Genomic DNA, 19453 nt, shown 5'->3' with positions numbered 1-19453 from the left:
GGTCTGGCCGTCACAACAAATGTATTTAGTCCTGAAACCGTGCAGACACCTTTTCATTAAAAGTTATGTGGAAACGGATTTTCCCCATTTGTGTGGGGCCTTAATGTTTTTAACGTATTCAGTTTTATCCTCTGTGCTAAACTGTGTGTTGCTAATTGATTTAAACCAGCACCTGCTTTCAAAGACAATACAAAAGCTGAAAAATATTATTTAGAAGGGAGCTCAATAAGGTAACCTTGTCCAAATATGGTGCAATAAGGCAGGAAAGGGAAAATGTGTTTCAGACAGCTGATCCACGTTTTATTTTTTATTTTTTTCAATTAAATTCTAATGGAAATATTTTACAAGTGAGTTCTTGTGAAGATATTCCAAAAACAAAAAGTAGTCTGTGGCTATATATATATATATATATATATATATATATATATATATATATATATATATATATATATATATATATATATTGCCACAAAACAACAAACAAAAACAAAACAGCAATTGATAATTGTATGTTTAGAAATACTAACAGAAACGTCATTTGGAGTCTCAATGTCTTCAATAGTGAAACAAGTTTCACCCCCAAGTAGAAAAGTTTGTGTGTACACTGATTTTGCACAAATTAAACCTTGCGTAAGTCTGAACAGTGCTAATTATAGTTGGCCATATACTAGGAAGAAAGTAACGCCCGATCATTTCCAAGGTAGGAGAAATAATTTCAGTTAAATGAGAAAAAAAAACAAAAAACTGCTGAAACATCCAAACTGAATCACTAAATCGTTGACTGCAGTGGTTCAGTAGTACTGTAATGCCTGTTTTTCTTCAGTGCTGATTGAATCATCTACTTATCCTTGCCTTTTTTTAATTGAATAAACATGGACATAAAACAAGTGATTGCTTTTTTTCCCTTGCTAGCACCTGGCTTGCCCTAGGGCCGTATCCAATATCATTTTAGAATGATCCCTGTGTTTTAGCTGTTAAAAGTTTGCTTGGTAAACCAAACCCTGCATTTATTACTTAAACAAAATGACTTTGTTTCGACCTTCTGTTCTGAACTCATTTTTGCTTCCTGACTCAGGCCCCATACTACTTTTAAAATGAAATGGATGTTTTCATTCAATCCTACACTGTAGCTTGTTACCTCCAATAGGTCCCTGTGCCATGACTTCTAACACAAATGCAACCTATTGAAATGGATACCTTTAACTAGGTGCTTTGAAAAAAAAAATCTAATTCCTTGACATTTATTGACAAATATCTGAGAAGCAGAAACAGCTAGATTCCGCTAGTCTTTTATAAAGGAGGTCCCAGTTTGCACATGCAGTTACTGATACCATGTTTATACCAGACACTTTTAAGCCGGCTTAAGCCTTTTTTTTTGTAGTGTAAATGCAGCCATCCTAAAAGTGTCCAGAGGGGGGCTTTGCATCAGTGTTGGTCTGTTGTTTTTTTTTTTTTTTCTCTACTGTGAATGCAGCGGCCCCTGAAACGGCTCACGTTTGCCACATACACTCGTGGGCTACGCCCCCATTATCAACGTCAAACAGGCACAGACAACAGAACAGGAAGTTGGGATTGTTACTCAGACAACAGAACCAAAAAATATCTTTGACAGAACGCTGAGGACTCCAGAAATTGCACTGCAGTTTGAGCAAATCCAGGTTTCACTATTATCTTAGCCACACCACGATCAGTACTTGAAGGTGTACATTTTCAAAGACAAAACTATACATTGTGTGGCAAAGTAGGGTTTGCTTCGTCACTTTCAGTTCCTTTATCACTGTCTTCTAATGAAAAAGAAACACTTCTCACAACAATAGATGAGTTTAACAAGGCGGTACCTGTATATTTATTCATGCAAAAACAAAACAAAAGTCTAATTCCACCAAGGAGCGCTAGGTAAACTTAGAAAAGTCCTTCCATGAAACCAGGTCTGCCCACAGAGGCCTCTCACCCAGAGGCAGACAGACAACCAGTTCAGTCCTGCTTTTATATACTTGATCACAGGCTGGTGCGTCTGATTATTGGCTCAATAGCCAATCAGCCCCAAGGCATTATGGGGGATGTAGTCCTGCTACCCTTTTTAACCCCAAGACTACATTTTCCTTTATCCTCCCCCTACTCTGTCACAATTGTCAAAGAGGACTAACATGGATTTCACTGGTGACGCAGAAGGCTTTGCCCTTGGACAAATGACCCCAGTAAATTTGAACTTTAAAACATGAAAGGTATCACTGGTGCTCTTAGCTTCCATACTGTGGTACAAGGTAGGATTCCACACACTGGATAATGTCTTTGTTGAGTTCTGCTGGTTTAGCTGCATGACTCTGGGGAAGTTCTCAGTTAGCATGTCTTGCCTTCCATGAAGTAACACACTGCTTTACTTCTAAGGTAATTTCACCCCAACAGTGTCTTTGGGGTCAAAGCATCTTACTGGCTGAAAAGTGTGTCAGTTATTAGGGGTGCTGGACAATCTGAAAGCAAGACTTGCAAACTGAGATTTGTTTAACCTAATGTAGTACCAGATATGAATTGAAAATACATGTGTTTCTTTCAAAACTACACGTTTGAGACCCTGTATGGTAAAAGGATGCTGAATGCTGAATGCACGACAGAAATGGATCTGAATAAATGTTTGGTAGCCGTGTGGCCATCAGACAGGGAGACCTTTTGTGACATTACATTTGCACTTTCCTTAGAAAAGAAACATTGAAAGAAACAGTCCTCTTGAAATGGTTAGTGATTTTAATTGAGGTGTAAGTACAGTATTTGTCTTTACTGATACACATTAATAAAAGCAATTACAGGTCACTCTCGTAAGACAGCCATTGCTTCAAAACAGACACAACATTAGGTGAAAATACCAATATAATACAAAGTTAAATGTTTAATTATTATAAAAAAAGTACAAAAAACGAATGCATGATCCACATGCACAGTAATAATATATTCCTGCAATATATTCTTTCTCTTGCTAGGGCAAGCGGTAGATAGAGGTGAAGATAGAAGGGAGGACTGAACTAAACAGGAGCCTTTGTTTCCCATTCCTGTAAAAACAAAGCAAAAAAAACAAGAGAGTTAAAAACAGATCAATCGGAATATTTAGCTTTAACGCCTCGGTGGTCTATTTTAATGATCTAAACTGTGGCGGAGCTAAATACCGCCACTCTTAAACTTTGTATTAATCCAGCTAGGGGTTCATCAGGAGTGATCTATTGATCCACTTACTAACATTACTACATACAATGTCAATCAAGCTTAGAATTGTTAAGGTGGCGTTATTAAGACTGACCACTGTAGGTTATTAAAATAAGCCCCTGGCTCTCAAAAAACTGATCTGAGCTCAACCAACGTACAACCCTGTGTTGAGATTATTTTCGAAAGAAAGAGCAGGTTTTGTGTCATTAAACCACAATATGAAAAAGCGTTACTAAATCAAGTGAAATACAAACCTTTCTTCTGAGAAAGGAAGAGGGGGTTCTTTTCAGTGAGCTCTTTGCAGAGACAGTTCGTCTCAGTAACGGACTCAGAAAGCTTCCCTGAAAAACACAACCAACAATAATACTAACGGTCAGCAATGCTGTTCAAATTAAAGGCAACACTTTTTAATGGATGTGTTATTGAAAATGTTCTGAATTAAAGTAATTAAGGAAATCAGGTTTGCGCCTTTGTAATTATATCTGAATTGCTGGCATTTGTTTTTACGAAGTGTTATTGATTCAAGGAAGGAACAACACAGGCCAACATTTGGGTTGTAAAAGACTCTTCATTAGGGGCAGGAGAATCTGGCATTCTGACAATCAACCCCTTCAGATCCGGATTACAAGATAAAAATATTTCTAATGAACAATCACGTGTCTACAATGTAAACGACTGTTTTACAAAACACTGTGCTTGCTAAGACTCTCTCCTATAAACCACAACCGCTGCAATCCACCAGATTTGACCTGATTATTTTCACCACAACATCCCAAAATCTCAAGGGTAAAGAAGATCTGCGGTTTTCACTAGCAGGACTGACAGAGTGATTCTACAGTACAGTATTTGAATTGTTTTCTGTGTTCAATACCTCTGACCCTGTCGAGTTGAAAGCCAGCGACTGTCTGAAGGAGGTGTGTTTTACAGCCTTCCCCAGAGACAGAAGGTTCAATTCAGACCCTGCTTTCATCCGCGCTTTGGTCCTGCAGGCTACGTCCAGCTTCTGGACCTTCTCCTCCAGCTTAGGCAAGGCTTTTTTTGTCAGAAAAAAAGAGTTTAATAGATTACATGTTCAGATAAACTTCTTAGTGCTTGCACTAGTGCTGCACCCAGTCCTGGGGTTTAGAACTTCCCTGCTTTAGTTGTATTACTGAAATGACCAGGAGTTTGAAAAAACCCTCCTCATCACAGCAGGAATAGGTCACACCTGAGGCAATTGGTTTATAGGACTTCTTCAGACAGCTACAGGGAGGAGCATTTTATTTATGGTACTCTTAGCTCCTGATCATTTATATAATATATTTAAGGTAGTTCCAAAATCCCAGTGCAGGGCTACTGTGAGTTTCAAGCCATGCTTTTAGTATAAATGCTATTCAGGATTTGTTTAAAACTTTTACAGCCTTAAAAAGTGAGACAGTTTGAAACAGGACAACTTGGGGGGTGCAGCTGAAATGTCCCATTTCTAACTTTGATTTTGTATAGAGATGTTCCATTTACCACCAGTTGCAAGGGGGGCAGAAATGCCAGTTGCACACCCTTGTGGTCATTTCTAAAACCACACTTCCAAAAATATTTTCAAAGGAAATCCATTAGTTAAATGCACTAATAAACATGACAACCTTATGAAATGTCTTAAAATACATATATTTTAAATAATATGTTACACTGCAGCTTTAAGAGTCTATGAAATTGCTATATTAATTTCCAATGATGTAGTGGCTTTTCACTGTATAATATAACACATGCAAAAATGTTTATAAAACAAGCAAAAATCACATCCAACCATAATTCAAATACATGCACTATCAAAAACAGATGTAGAATTTATTTTCCATTATATAACTACCCATATAAAAATACTAATGCTATATCATAGTGATGCCAAAAAGTTTGTGCAAATAATATGTTTTCCAATGGAAACATGAAACACTTTTGGTCTCATTTCAGTATACTATGACAGAGGTTCCCAAACTGGGGGCCGCGAGATGGCTTCAGGGGGCTGTAGCACATACAGAAAATTCTCTCCAAAATGACCCCACCAAAGCAATGCTTCCCAGACCAGGGGATCAGTTAATTGACACGAATGCTGCTGTGAGGTGCTTGGGGGTTTTGAATGCAACATTGGCATCCACCAGTTCCCTCGCTAACAGTACCATTATACAACAGAGGAGGTGATTGTAAGGAGAACGAAATAGGCAATTATATGAATGCACTTTATAATTATAACAAATTAATTTTTTAAAATTATAAATCAATAAATACATAAATAAATAAACACAGGATTTATGCCAATGTATGGTTTTTCAGTAGACACTCGTGATAATATGCTGTATTATACAGGCTCCAACATTCCGCTAAGAATGTTTGGGAGCCCCTGTACTATGATGCTGTATTATACAGGCTCCAACATTCCTCTTAGTTTTGTTTTTAAAACCCTGCAGGGCTTTGGAATGTACTCATTTTGATTATCACACAAAATCACTTTTCATTGAAAGTATAACACAGTTGTTTAGCTCCAGCACATTGCAGTATTAAGATCACCCGTTTGAAATGGATTTTATCTCATTAGATAACATATTTGGGAGCTTTCCAGCTCTGCAGTGTGGATTTTGGCAGAACTTTACCATCTCATGAACAGATTGAACAATAGACTGAAGATACTTACTTTGAGAAGTGTGTTTGGCAAACACTTCATTGTTGCCGTACCAGTTTGAATCTTTGGAATGCAATACAGCTGTTTGGGTATCATTTTTGGAGTTCTGGAACTGAACAAAAATAACATTAATGAGTGCTGAATCCGTCAGTCAACAGTTACCTCAACTATACTAAATGCTGATGGTTGAAATGCATTATACTACACAGCAATGGGCTCTATTCTCAAAATTTTAAGGACTGTTTTTAAGGAACGTTTTTGGTTAATGAGTGCTACGAAAACCTAGAAAAACCTTTCATGAACTTGAGTTTTGATTTAATTAAGCAAAGTGGGGTTTGACGGAAAATCAGTCCTTAACAAAACATTCCTCTAACGAGTTCTTCCAGTTTTGTGAATGGGATCCAATATGTATAGCTGTTCAAAAATAAAACAATAGGGCTTGTTCAAAGAATGTTTTAAAGTTCTCATGGGCTTACTTAAAAACAGTTTAGAATGGTTTCATCAGTAGCATTTTTTTAAATTCATAAACATAGACATTCTTTAAAGGTTTGTGAATAGGATCCAGTGTAACAAAAAATGCATTAGTTAATATGAAATACCATGTGCTCTAAGACGTCAGTGTTGGAGTATACTGGGTCTGCATGGCTTGCTCTGTGCAGCTGATGAAACGGGTCATCGATGTACATGTTGGGAGCTGGAAATCTGTGCCCCATTAGACCGCTAAAAGAGAAAATACAGTTCAATTTGATAAAAAAAAGCAGTCTTTCAAATACATACATATCAGGATTGAAGTAAGATTCCTATTGCATAGCAGTTTCACCCATTCCAGGTTTTACTATAAGCTTGATTAGCTCTAGTGTATGGGTAACAAGCTCAGGTGAGCCTTATAAAACTCATAGCAAAACCAGGAATGGATCAAACTTCTATCTTTCCATCCCCATGCACACATACACATGCATACATACATTACCTGAATGAATGTGTAGATGTGGAGTGAGCTGGGAGCTCTATGTTGGTTGGTTCGTACAGCAAACCTGATTCTGACTGGATTAGACTCCCGGCCTGCAGGAGATGAAACCAGCGCTCTTTGTGTTCTGCGGAGCTAGCCTGGCAGAAAAGAGGGAACATATTTACTACCACAGAAGAGAGCGCGTTATAAAACAGGAGTCACAGATGCTGAAGACGTAGGGCCTCTCACCCCCGATGCTATGATATATCAGCACTGTCATAACACAGTGCTGACAGGGGGACTAGCCAAGGTCTTTAAAACATGTCTCACCTCTCCTTGCTGTTGATATTTTTATTTTATAAACTTCATTTTCACTTCGACTCCTGTGAGGCACATTAATCTGGCCACAGCGCCAGTAAATGCTCATATTTTGTGTTACAGGTAACTGGCACTTCTCTGACCCCACATCTGTTCCCTATGGGCAGTAGGTGCATGGGCTCCTATTACTTGTATCACAGTGGGTCAGCAGCACTGGGACAGGATAAAAAACATACTATCGACAGCCAAACATAAATGGACCTTGAGACTGCTGAGAAACTATTTTGCTGGTCACCATTCCCTGTATGGTCCTTTTAAGGATACCACGGACCATGGCTGACAAAAAACAGACCTCCACTTGACAGAAGGCGTTCCCGTTCTGAGAATGGGGCCCACTGTACCTCTAGAACAGCCATGTCGGTGCCGTGCTGCGACACTGTGATCCTGTACCCCTGAGCCGTGTCCGGGCCGGGCCTGACCTCGCAGCCTGACAGGTGGATGCAGTACTGAGGGCTCTCGTCACACACGGCATCCCGGGACATTTGCAGGAGGTCATTCTCAACGTGGCACCACAGGCTCTGCCACTGGCAGTTCATCAGGACGTTGAGAAAACCTGAAAAACGAAATCAAAGAAACAGAGTTGTCAAGGGTTTACAGGTCAAGACGCTGCTGTACGTTATGGTTTTAAACAGGCCGTACAGGTAAATATCCTCTATCATTCTCTAGAGGTGGAACCCTCAGCAACTGGAAAATCTATATAAAATCAAAGAAGGGGACCGAATTTACAGCTGCACACCCCTAGTGGTCGTTACCTAAAAATGTGAATGAAAATGCTGAAATCTATATTGAACACATGACCTTCATCTAGGATAAGCTAGAAGGAGTTCCCCTGCTGTTACACTTCCCTCCCTGTATTACAGCCCCCTGGCCTGCTCATATTCTTACCCTTGTGTGTGATTTCTGTGCTGCTGAAAGCAGTAGGCTGAGCTGAACTCCTTTCATCTTCTGAATATGTGTGCAGAACTCCACTTGCCTGTAAGAGAAGAACATTAGCATACTACCACTGGATCTCACTCCTTGCTATGTCATTTTCAATAATAAATTGTCAATGCAAAAGACTTACAGGCTGCTACGATACTACGAGTAAACTGATGCCACTATAGCATATTCTCTAGTTGAGAGTGTGATCAAACATCAATAACATGTGACTTACCCTGCAAGAATCATGCTTGTCTGATTTTAGTAAACAGGATGAACCATGTGTTTCTTTTTCACTGCAGGAGGAACCGCGGACTTCTTCAATGATCTGATACAAAAACACACCAGCAAGCAAAGTTTAGGCTCCTCCGTCCTCCTTCTGGCTGTGTCCATAAAGCATGCCTGTCTGAAAGCATGCAAGTGATCTGCTGGAAACACATTTTATATTCTGCACTACCGTATCAGCCCAGCAGAGAGCACACTACACATATTATTCCAGTTTTAGGACGCAATTACTTTATACCTTTATACTGTATTAGGAATGCACAGTGAGTGCCAATGTGGCTCAGGTATTCCTTCCAACAATATCCAATAATTAAACCACTTAAAGCATATCCAGGTCTAAGTAAATCGTTTATTATTAGCCATCGCTTCTAGGACCTTTGTCCCTTGCGGTTCAAAAAAGAAAGCATCCCTAAAACTTCAGTTTGAGATCATAGGCATACGCCGCAGGTCTGCTATTACGTATGCCTACAATCCACGGAAGCTGTACACTAATCTTTCTACAGGCGCACAAACGGTCTTTAGCCGCACAGCTGCCCCCTGTGCCTCTCCGTTGTGATGGGACGGTTATACTGTAAACACCTCCAAACCTTCCTCCACTCCTCAGCCTGCTCGTAGCTCTGGAAGCCCATCACCACGGAGTCGGATCCAGACGTGACCTTCAGCTCGTGCTGCATCTTCTTACTGTGCTTGGACTTGTAGACCACCTGGCAGCCTGGCAGGCTGAGCTCCAGGAGGGGCTGCAGGTCCTTCGCACACTTGTAGCACTGGGGAGCAAGCACACTGTTAGACAGAGCTGATTTGGAAATGTGCACACGAAGTGAGCTAATCTCTACTGTTTACACTTCGACACGTATTGACTGTGCCAAGCTCACGAAGAAGAAGCACAGTCTAGAGCAGGGGTCTCCAACCCTGGTTCTGGAGAGCTACAGGGTCTTCTGGTTTTCATTTCAACCGAGCTCTCAGTTAATTAATTGCACAAGTTATTGGCTTAATTAGCCAAGATTAACAGGTGTTCCAGATATTTAGCCACTGATGATGTAAAGACACCTATAAAACCTGCTGGATTGGGGCTCTCCAGGACCAGGGTTGGAGATCCCTGGTCTAGAGCAATGCAAAAATGAAACGTTTATATCACGTTTCCACCTGGCACTGGACTGAAAATCAGACTTTATCGTTTCCATCAGCAGCAAATCGAGATCAGACGGTTTTAAAATGAGGACCTCTTTGTCAGTCCCAGTAAGGATTGCGAGCTGGCAGGACTCAGACTCTCCAATAAACATACAAAAATGGATGTGCAAAAAAAGTTAACTATTACGGCTGAAATAATTTCACATTTGCTTTTATTTACCTTTACATCTTGAAATCCTGACGTGAAGCTGGGGGGATGCTTTGCCACCCCCCAACAGGTCAGAATGTATGGATAGTGGCCACATCTGAAGATGCAATGACATTCTATCCCTTTTACTTCGTTTCTAGTCGGGTCTTGCTTCTGCCCACCTCTCCAGTCATGTGACTTGCCCACTGGAATTTGAGGCCCAGAGTTTCTGACTAGTTTGTTTTTTGCTCCACCCATTGACCCACAAGGCTTTCCTATTAATTCTATTAGAAATCAAATACAGCCAGAAAGCACTTACAGGATTATCATGAGGTGAGGTGCCTAATTGATATCAGACAGGTAGAATAATCTTCTAAAATTACAACTGAAGGCACGCCTGTGCATATTATCACATGTAGTAGTGTAATAGAAGCATTGAGAAAACATTATTATTAAAAAGCAAGAAGACCCATCATTAGATTCTGCTATTCCTCCACACAAAAACAAACGGATAACGGGAGAGCTTTAGTCTCGCAGCCTGCAAGGAAAGCAGGTGTTTCTGGGTAGCTAGCTATGTGAGGCTGGAAGCAGGAAACCAGTGTGATTAATCTGTCATAGTGATAAATAGTCGGTTAATTGAACACTCATTGCATCTCTAAAGGCTATATCCTACCATGTGTTGCTATTTTATAACAGTATATTATCTTTTCATATCCTAAAACCAGAGCCAACAGGATTTATTTTACTTTTTTTTTTTCCCCTAAAAAATACTGTGCACAAAGTAAGGCTGGTTTCACAGATTAGCGCCGATCTCGGACTACCGTAATGTTACCTTAGATTAGGCAGTCCGCAATTAGCCCTAACACAAATACTGTAAAGCTATAAATATTTCAGACCAAAATATTTGGCAAATCACACCCATAAAACCTATTTTGGTCCAGAAATCTTACCAACCTGTTGCAATATACGAAGCATGTATTGTTAGTGAATTTGATATTCGTGATTTTTTTTTTCATATGCAAAAAACGCATCATAAAAGGCTTGCAAATATTTATGGCTTTACAGTATTACAGACACCTATAATAATATTGTGCTATTGTCTGTCTGACTCGGTCCAATCCCACAGCTCCAGGGTTTAAGCCGCTCACTAACAGAACTTTGCCAGCTTGAGTTGCATTGTTACAGCACTGATGGCTTCAATTACTAGTTTTTCTGCAGATGGAAATAAAAACAGGCGGTCTGGTCGAAGAAGTTAAAAGAATTAGGAATAATTCAATTACTGTGGCCGGCCATAAAACAATATAATGTAAAAATAGAAAAAAAAAACCTAAAAAAAGCAGAAATTCAAATATTTGTACTTGGATATAGTTTTGGAATGTTTAGCAGACAAGGGAAAGTGTTATATTATATATAAGTAATTATATATAAAATAATATATAACTTATATATAACTAACCTGATGCTGGGTTCACATGTTTTCTTGAACAGAAGGAATCTGGCATATAATATTTTCGCTATACTGCAGGGGTGCCCAATCCTGGTCCTGGAGGGCCGATGTCCCTCCTGTCTTTTGTTGCAACTGTGCCCTAAATTACTTAATTGGACCAATCAAGCCCTTATTAGAAGCTTAATTGGTCCAATTAATCAATTTAGTGTACAGTTTGAACAAAAACCAGGAGGGCATCGGCCCTCCCTGACCAGGATTGGGCACCCTTGCTATACTGTATATGTCCCTTAAAAGAAGAGAGTTTAGTGTCCAAAGATATTACTTATGTGCTGTTCTCATTTTTGTTTGACTTTTTTTTTATCCAAATAAAATAGGCAATTGAGTTGCATCAAGTTGCATCCAATGATCTTGTTTTTTAAAAAGGGCTGCATATTAGTCTTATTAGTTTGGGACTGCAGATGGTGTCCTCAATACAAGGATGGCCTTAATGTTAAACGTGGCTTTACACAGACGTCAATAGAAATCTGGACGGTATATAAGTGGCCTTAATTGTGAGGTGGTCTTTGTGCATGTAGGCCAGGGGTGGCCAACTCTGGTCCTGGAGAGCCACAATGGAATGATCAATGTCGAATGACATGGAAAAAAAAGTTAGTGTTGACCAATTAAGAAAATAATTGGTTTAATTAAGTAGAAAACCAGAAGATTCTGCAGCTCTCCAAGACCAGGATTGGCCACGCCTGATACAGGCAGAAGGGTGGGTGTGGCTGTGCAGTGGTTAAAGAAATGAGCTTATAACCAGGAGGTCCCCGGTTCAAATCCCACCTCAGCCACTGACTCATTGTGTGACCCTGAGCAAGTCACTTCACCTCCTTGTGCTCCGTCTTTCGGGTGAGACGTATTTGTAAGTGACTCTGCAGCTGATGCATAGTTCACACACCCTAGTCTCTGTAAGTCGCCTTGGATAAAGGCGTCTGCTAAATAAACAAATAATAATAATAATACCAGCAGCAGGTGGTTCCGGACGATGAAGAGCTGCTTGCTCCACTGCCCGAGCCACTTCTTCCTCCAGAGGAAGCCACAGATGCGGGACTCTGGCACGGGCCGCAGGCAGCTCAGAGAGGATGAGCACTGGATGTAATGAGCGCGGTCCTTCACATAGTCCTCCTCCTCCCCGTACGACTCGTAATGACTGCTGTCCGAGTCCACGCACTCTGCGAGAGGCACAAAGAGCAAAGTTAATTTAGAGCTCAGATTACAATGGATAAATAGGCTCAATACCATAATGCCCGAAGGTTTAAACAGTAGTAGGTTGTTACTAACTGCGTAGTAAATGACATCACATACACGTTAATAGATTTAAATAGAAATATGTACAGTTATCATGGCATCGAAAAGCCTATAAGTATCGCCGCTGTTTGTTTTCAAACACATTTTCTCTTGACAAATGTTAGACATGCCGAAACGTTGGGAAGTCATTTCTTTTGAGCAAAAACTTATATACAGTAGAGCAGCGTTTTGGCTAGCACTGTTAAAAACCCTGGCTGAATCGTTTGTCTGCTTGCCAAGATAAGTCAGGGATTTATGTTTTAGAGTATTTTTACAGTACCCTGGATTGCACTAACCGCCCTTCCTAAGAAATAGGTTGATGCCATCGAGGTAGACTCCCCGGTGCTGTAAAATGCTCTAAAATGTCTGGATGTGGCTTATTCGAGGGCACCTAAATGATTCAGTCCCTTGACTGAGCAGGACAGCGCACCTGTAGACTGACTCGCTGGGTTAAAAGGCTCTGCCTCTTCATAGCAGTCATCGTCTTGAGTTTCCGAGGAATAACAGGGGACAGCAGGCACAGCGTTCTGGAGAATACAAAAAGAAAATATTAGATTTAGAACATAATAATGCAAAAGATATATATGTAAAAACAAACAACAAAAAACGCGCACGGTATTTTAAACAGTTATATTAAACATTTACTCTATTAAGCATATATTATTTTTTAGATTACGATATTGGAATATAAGAAATGTTAAGGTGAAATAAATAATTTTTCTAGTATACTTTTACCTTTTTATTTCACTATGAATTACAAAGACTATTACTACGCATTTTACAATTTTCACAGTTATGAACCAAACTCAGTTTTAGTGCAGACTAACACGGAAAAAAAACCCAAAAAGCAGGTCAAAATATACACCGTTCAAGCACAAAATATTGGGACAGCATATGCATTTACAGGAGCCTTCTATAGACCCACATATATGTAAAGAACTGAAAGCTACTTTTCAGAGCTGTTCAAGAGCCAACATGCCTCAACGGAATCCCTTAAGCTTCCACACAACATGGTGATTTACTGGAATGTGGAAAACTACTATTATTTCCAAAGGTCATTTAGCACGCGGTCTAAAATGAGAAAAACATTCGCTTTTGGAATATGGAATATATGACAATGTCTATAGATTCTCTTGAGAATGTTGCTGGAATTTGTAAAAGCTACCTCAAGGAATTCAAAGTTACCACTTTTTTGGCTTCTAAAGACATGTGAATAACAGTTTAGTCTTTCATTTAGGGCTTTTATTTTTCTCTGCTAATGAAAATCCAAATAAAACCGTCTAAAAATAGTGTTTTCTCTCCTACCGCACCGTGTAAACAAGCGATATGCCCATGGCAAAGATTTCTTACTCCCAAAAGTTTATCTGAAAAAGAAAGAAAACACAACCTTGTCAAAACTCTAAACCCAAACCAGAACTCGGACTCCAGCTGAAAACGTTGATATCTTCCATTTCAGTCACATTATTTATTAAAACAGACTACTAGATTACTAGATAATAGACATATTTTTACACCACATTCTTTAGCCTTCAGCCTCGCCTTTCGAGGTACCCCTGCCAGTAAATGAGCTTGCAGATAAGTGGAGAGGCTGACCGTAGAGAAGCCATGGGCAGGATAGCTGCCCTCCCCCATTAGGCAAAGTCAAAAAGCAGGTGGAGGCTGGGGAGGAGGAGGCAAACTCTGCCGCACAGCTGACTGAGTTCATTATCTTTATTATCCTAGTGAATTCCATCAAGAACACTCACTGTAGCCTGTATCCGAAATACTGGAAAACCAAATATTTATTTAGCAGTTTGCAAAATTTTCCTTCAGATTTCTAGAATACGTTTATATGTATGTCAGGGCTGCCTCGTGTTAACAGTTCTGTCTTCGGTGTCACAGCATCCTTAAAATGAGAAGAGGTAGCCTTAACTGATATAGACAAGTTTACTTTTTAAAAGCGTAGCATAGCTTAGGAAAGCATAGTGAAATAAAAAAAGGAAAAAATATACTAGTTCCTTATTTCACCTCAGCATCGATGATTGAGTTAAAAAGTTTTTGATTTCACATTATATACAACAGGCACGCATTGTAAAACACTGCTGCTTAAACGCTAAATGCATAGTATGCTAAATGCACAGTATTGCCTTGGAAAAGGTTGCGAAACAGAAATGAATGCTAAACTATGATGAATCCCCCACCCTCTCTCCCTCCTCATCCACCAAGAACCTCGGTGTCACCCTCAACCCCTCAGTCTCCTACTCTATTAAAACTTGTGGACTTAAAATATGAGATGTTTACTATTATATTCTCCAACAATTAGCCAAACTTACCTTTTAATAAAACTACTACATTTTAAAGACGATTGTATTGAACTACAAGACTAGAACGCATTGTCAAACATTTAGTATGTAAAGATAGGAAATTTCTTCAGAAAAACTTAGCTGACATTCTCAATAAATAAGACATTATTTGGCGAGAGTTATCTTGCTGTCTTTGAGAAGCTTGACGTGCTGAAAGAACAATTAAATTGCCGGGCCCACCTTTGTTTAAATGCTAGCCAATTATTTGAGAATATGGTAATAACCTAGTCATGAGGGTTTGGGAGAACGCACCCTGTAATACAGTGGACCTATCATAGTGACATTTGGACAACAATGGTTGTTTATTGGATGTTAATGATTACTTGTGTGAGTGGCTGTATTGAACTACCTTCCCATTTTCTCCTACAGATTTAAACCTGTGATTCTAATGAAACTTGCGCTTTATCCTAAAAAATTCTTCTGAAAAACTCTATCGCCTAACTTTTTGAATGCTGCTTACTGGAGAAGGTGCTGTTTTGACTAAACCCTAAAGACTGCTTTATCTAAGAGATGGCGCTAGTAGAATACTTTCCTCCTTCAAGAGTCTATGTTAATTATACATTAACCCTATAAGCACTGGAACAGGATCACCTAGCTTCGGAAGGACAAAGGACATTGAATCCCTCTCCTTCATATTTATTTCTACAAAATCTAGATAGATTGAGAAACAACGTTCATCGCTTGATTGTTGTTGTATCCGAGACTCCTTCGTAAACTTTTCCGGTAATTATGCAGTGCATAAAAATAGGAAATTCATTTTGTTTAAGGGTTTCTGCTGAAATGTGTCATTAATACACGTTTGAATATACTTTGAATGCCAGTTCGGACAATGCTCATATACATTTGTTAGTGATTATGTGTCTTTGGTTTACTTTTCAAGATGTGTCTGTATATTTTTGTCTGACACTTAAAGCGCTGATATTAGTATCTTTGAACCTAAAGGATATATTAAATATATTATTAAGTGAAACTTTAATCTTTGCATTTTAATGACATTTATTTACCTTGCATTGGGACCCTTCGACTTGCATTAAGATATAATAATGAATTGAAATACTTAACTGGCTTTCATTTCCCCCTAGGCATTTCAAATGAAATCTTAAAATATACCTGACAACTTACATTCACCCGTGTTGCAGGGGGGCAGGTTTAAGGGTTACACTCTGGTATACCAATGTGTACAAGCATGGCGGTCATCACGGTCCTAAGCACATTGTCTCAGTTTAAAATGTAAATTTAAAAATACAATGTAAAATAAAGCATATCTCACTTCTTAATTTCACTTTAAACTGTAACAAACAGTCTTTTGTGAAATCTTACAAAACTTTAAACTGCATACAGTATAAACACTTTTTTATATGCAAACCCTTAACTTTAAAAGTTTCTTAACCGTTTCAGTGAATTTTTTTGTCGAGGGAAGAAGGAACTCCTTTATTGAGTATACCTGAGAACAGGACAACATTTTATTTATTTTTTTACATATATTTATCCACTCCCTCAGACTGGGACCTAGGAGTCCTGTGATCTTCCAACGTGACTTCCGACAGTAGATGTATATAATGTATATACAGTATACAGCGCTATGACCTTGAGGTCTCTCCAGGACTGAAAGGGTTAAAGGGAGAAAGCATGCTTGGCAGCTCTATAGAAACTTTTTAAAAAGTACAGAAACAGATACGCGAAGTGAATGACAACAAGAATAGATATTTTAGTTGCTCATGAAGAAAAAATGAGTGGTGCATATTTGGTTTTTTTCTCACACATTTTGTGCACATCTCTATAAACAGTGCTGTTGGTTTCTGCCACCATCCTGCCCAACCCAGCAGCAATTACCAGCCGTGTCCCAGTCCAGTGAGATTATCTCCGCGCTCCCGTGGAACAGTGCTTGATTGTGTCTTTGATAGTTTCCCCAGTGTGTGGGTGTTCTGCCTCTAACACGTTATCATGGAGACATAAATAATTAGAGTATGAAAAGTGACTTCCTCTCCGCAGGCCAGTCTCAGAGAATCACAGCGTGCTGACGGAGTGCTCATGACCTCTCATATAAACACTGCATTCCCTTTCTCAAACATAATGCCTCTCTGAAACGCTTCTCCCCTTGATAGCTGGGGTAATATGTGACTGTGGGATGCTTTGGCATCGTCTTCAGTACCTTATCAACTACACGTCAGCATCTTAACACAGAAAGATTTCTGTTTTTTTTTCTGTCTCCTAGGGATTGTCTACACATGCAGACAATCCCTTCAACTCAAACTGCTGGTGAAATCTGTATAAGCTTTCGGACAAAAAGTTGAATGTCGAACAAGGAGATTTTACTGTTGCTATCGGTGTTCCCTGGAAATAGCACACATTAACCGAATGACTGTGCTGTAGCTCCTTTTTCAGCTTAGGCCTGACAGAAATAAATGCTGCCTTAGCTGTATTTTCGAATGGTTATGGTAATAATTATGATTTTCATTCACATTGAGCCTCAGCAACAGGCGCAGTAAGTGTTCTTTCTTAATTTCCCGGATGCTGCTTTCACTGTCCTTCACCATACCTCAATAAACTTTAAAAGGGGACTTTACTGTACGATATTGAAAAGAGGCACTTATTTGAATGTACTGGTAATTAACACTTGGGTCACTGCCTATACCTTGTTAAGTATGCATGCTAAACTATAATGAAAAGTCTTGGCAGGGAATCTTTTCGTACCCTATGGAGTGCAGAAAAAAGATTTAACATTCCTAAAATCAAATAAAAAAAACATTAGACTGAAGGCAATAAACTATTTTTGGTGGATAATACAGTTGGATAATCTGCTAGGGCATGTTCTAAATTCTAGTATTTTCTGTGTATCGTTCTGTTCTCAAGTTGACTGCGTGCACTCTGACCCAGTGCTTGTGTACTCATCCTCCTCGCTGAGGGCTCTGGGTACACCTCCCTAAACCACAGCTCACTCCTTTCATTACCGCAGCCGCGCAACTTTGTATTGCATATGCTGTTTGAACAACTGTCGACCACTCAGCATTTATATCCTTTTACAGACGCCTTCTAATTATGGTGCACCGCAAGGTTTGATTGGGTTTCAGCCATTCCCAAGAACAAACCCGCTGGTCTCTCGTTCTCAGAATTTATTAAACACTGAAGACAAAGTAGCTTCAAATGTCCCTCTTCAGATGTCTGCAATCATACTGTGTGGTTCTTCCTGCAGTTACTCAAATACTGCGTCTAAGATCAAGCCTACATGTTTACTGCCTGACAGGCATGTAGCTGAGGAGCAGATCCTGAACTCATTGTCAAAGCACCTTCAAACAAAACCGAATTTTAGTAACTGCAATAACTCTGAATGATTGCAAACATCACAAAAAGGTCCTAACTCTTTTACCAAGCCCCAGTGTGTCTGAACTTGGACACATAAGAGTGCTTGCCTGTTTGTTAATGTTAATAAAGGGTTTAATATGCAATTTGAATATGAATGCATCACAAATTCTCACGTTAGTTTACATGCAAAAGCATTTAACTAACTGAGTGCACCACCAAACAATGCTAAAGAATGGAAACAGACTAGCTAGAGCTGTGAAAGAACAGTAAGATCTATGTAAAGCACTGAGCCATTCTTGGGTGGAATAACCCTAGAAATGAACCTAGTAAGAATACGTACTCAAAGTCAACGGCATCCATCAATGTCTTTGCCATGATTTGAACACAGTTGCTAGTTATCAAAAGATAACCACTGCTGATTCCAACTCACCACTCTCAGGAGCCACTCAGCTGATGAAGAAGAGGGTTCTGAATGTTCACTGTCTAACGTGCTCAGAAGATGGCTTCCTGTATGAGAAAATATACATTAGTAATAAGCCGATTTTCATCGGAAAAGCAATTAAAAAAAAAAAAAACTTTCCACTTGGTGGATGCATTTTTAATGAGCAGCAGTGTGGAGTAGTGGTTAGGGCTCTGGACTCTTGACTGGAGGGTTGTGGGTTCAATCCCCAGTGGGGGACACTGCTGTTGTACCCTTGAGCAAGGTACTTTACCTAGATTGCTCCAGTAAAAACCCAACTGTATAAATGGGTAATTGTATGTTAAAAATAATGTGATATCTGTATAATGTGAAATAATGTATAATGTGATATCTTGTAACAATTGTAAGTCGCCCTGGATAAGGGCGTCTGCTAAGAAATAAATAATAATAATAATAATGAATTGGTTTTAGTGCACGCCAAGGCTGTCTGTTTTAGACACTGCAGAACTGATGCAGGTTACCTTCACCAGCTAGACAGTCGCTGCTTTTCCAGCCATCCCTTGATATTTACCCAGAGAACTGGGAAAGATTTTCACACGAAAAGGAGACGAAGGTTTCAGCTACTGCCTTCATCAGTGGAATCATTTCAAATAGGTATAAATGCCCATAAATGAGCTAGAGGCTGACTGTAGCGAAGCCAAGGGCAGGGGGGCAAGATAGCTGCCCTCCCTCGTTTGACGAAGCCAAAAAGCAAGTGGAGGCTGGGGAGGAGGAGGCGAACTCTGACGCGCAGCAGGGACATTATAGATTAAGGTAAAATATAAATCCTAGGGACTCCCGAGTGGCGTATCCAGTAAAAGCACTTGCGTAGAGTGCAGGATGCGCTCTATAGTCTGGACGTCACCATGTTCGAGTCCAGGC

General features: G+C 39.6%; 1 protein-coding gene across 3 annotated transcripts in view; it reads right to left on the bottom strand.

Moving 5' to 3' along the window:
- Positions 1–2728: 2728 nt before the first annotated feature.
- The window catches only part of LOC117971674 (actin filament-associated protein 1-like 2), a 28827-nt gene continuing 12102 nt past the window's right edge, over positions 2729–19453 (bottom strand). For 2 of the 3 annotated variants that reach the window (XM_059013690.1, XM_059013691.1), the window contains exons 4-16: positions 18542–18618; positions 12858–12993; positions 12143–12351; positions 8966–9142; positions 8329–8421; positions 8061–8148; positions 7517–7728; positions 6819–6955; positions 6448–6568; positions 5861–5960; positions 4067–4227; positions 3450–3536; positions 2729–3044 (exon numbers count right to left, since the gene is read on the bottom strand). In XM_059013690.1, coding sequence (XP_058869673.1) covers positions 3018–3044; positions 3450–3536; positions 4067–4227; positions 5861–5960; positions 6448–6568; positions 6819–6955; positions 7517–7728; positions 8061–8148; positions 8329–8421; positions 8966–9142; positions 12143–12351; positions 12858–12993; positions 18542–18618 — 1625 coding nt within the window. In that variant the 3' untranslated portion in view covers positions 2729–3017. The remainder of the gene's footprint in view (positions 3045–3449; positions 3537–4066; positions 4228–5860; positions 5961–6447; positions 6569–6818; positions 6956–7516; positions 7729–8060; positions 8149–8328; positions 8422–8965; positions 9143–12142; positions 12352–12857; positions 12994–18541; positions 18619–19453) is intronic. The other variant, XM_059013692.1, reaches the window with a different exon arrangement.

The sequence above is a fragment of the Acipenser ruthenus genome, chromosome 46 (assembly GCF_902713425.1).
Source record: "Acipenser ruthenus chromosome 46, fAciRut3.2 maternal haplotype, whole genome shotgun sequence".
Lineage (NCBI taxonomy): Eukaryota > Metazoa > Chordata > Actinopteri > Acipenseriformes > Acipenseridae > Acipenser > Acipenser ruthenus.
This window is presented reverse-complemented; position numbering and strand designations above follow the sequence as displayed.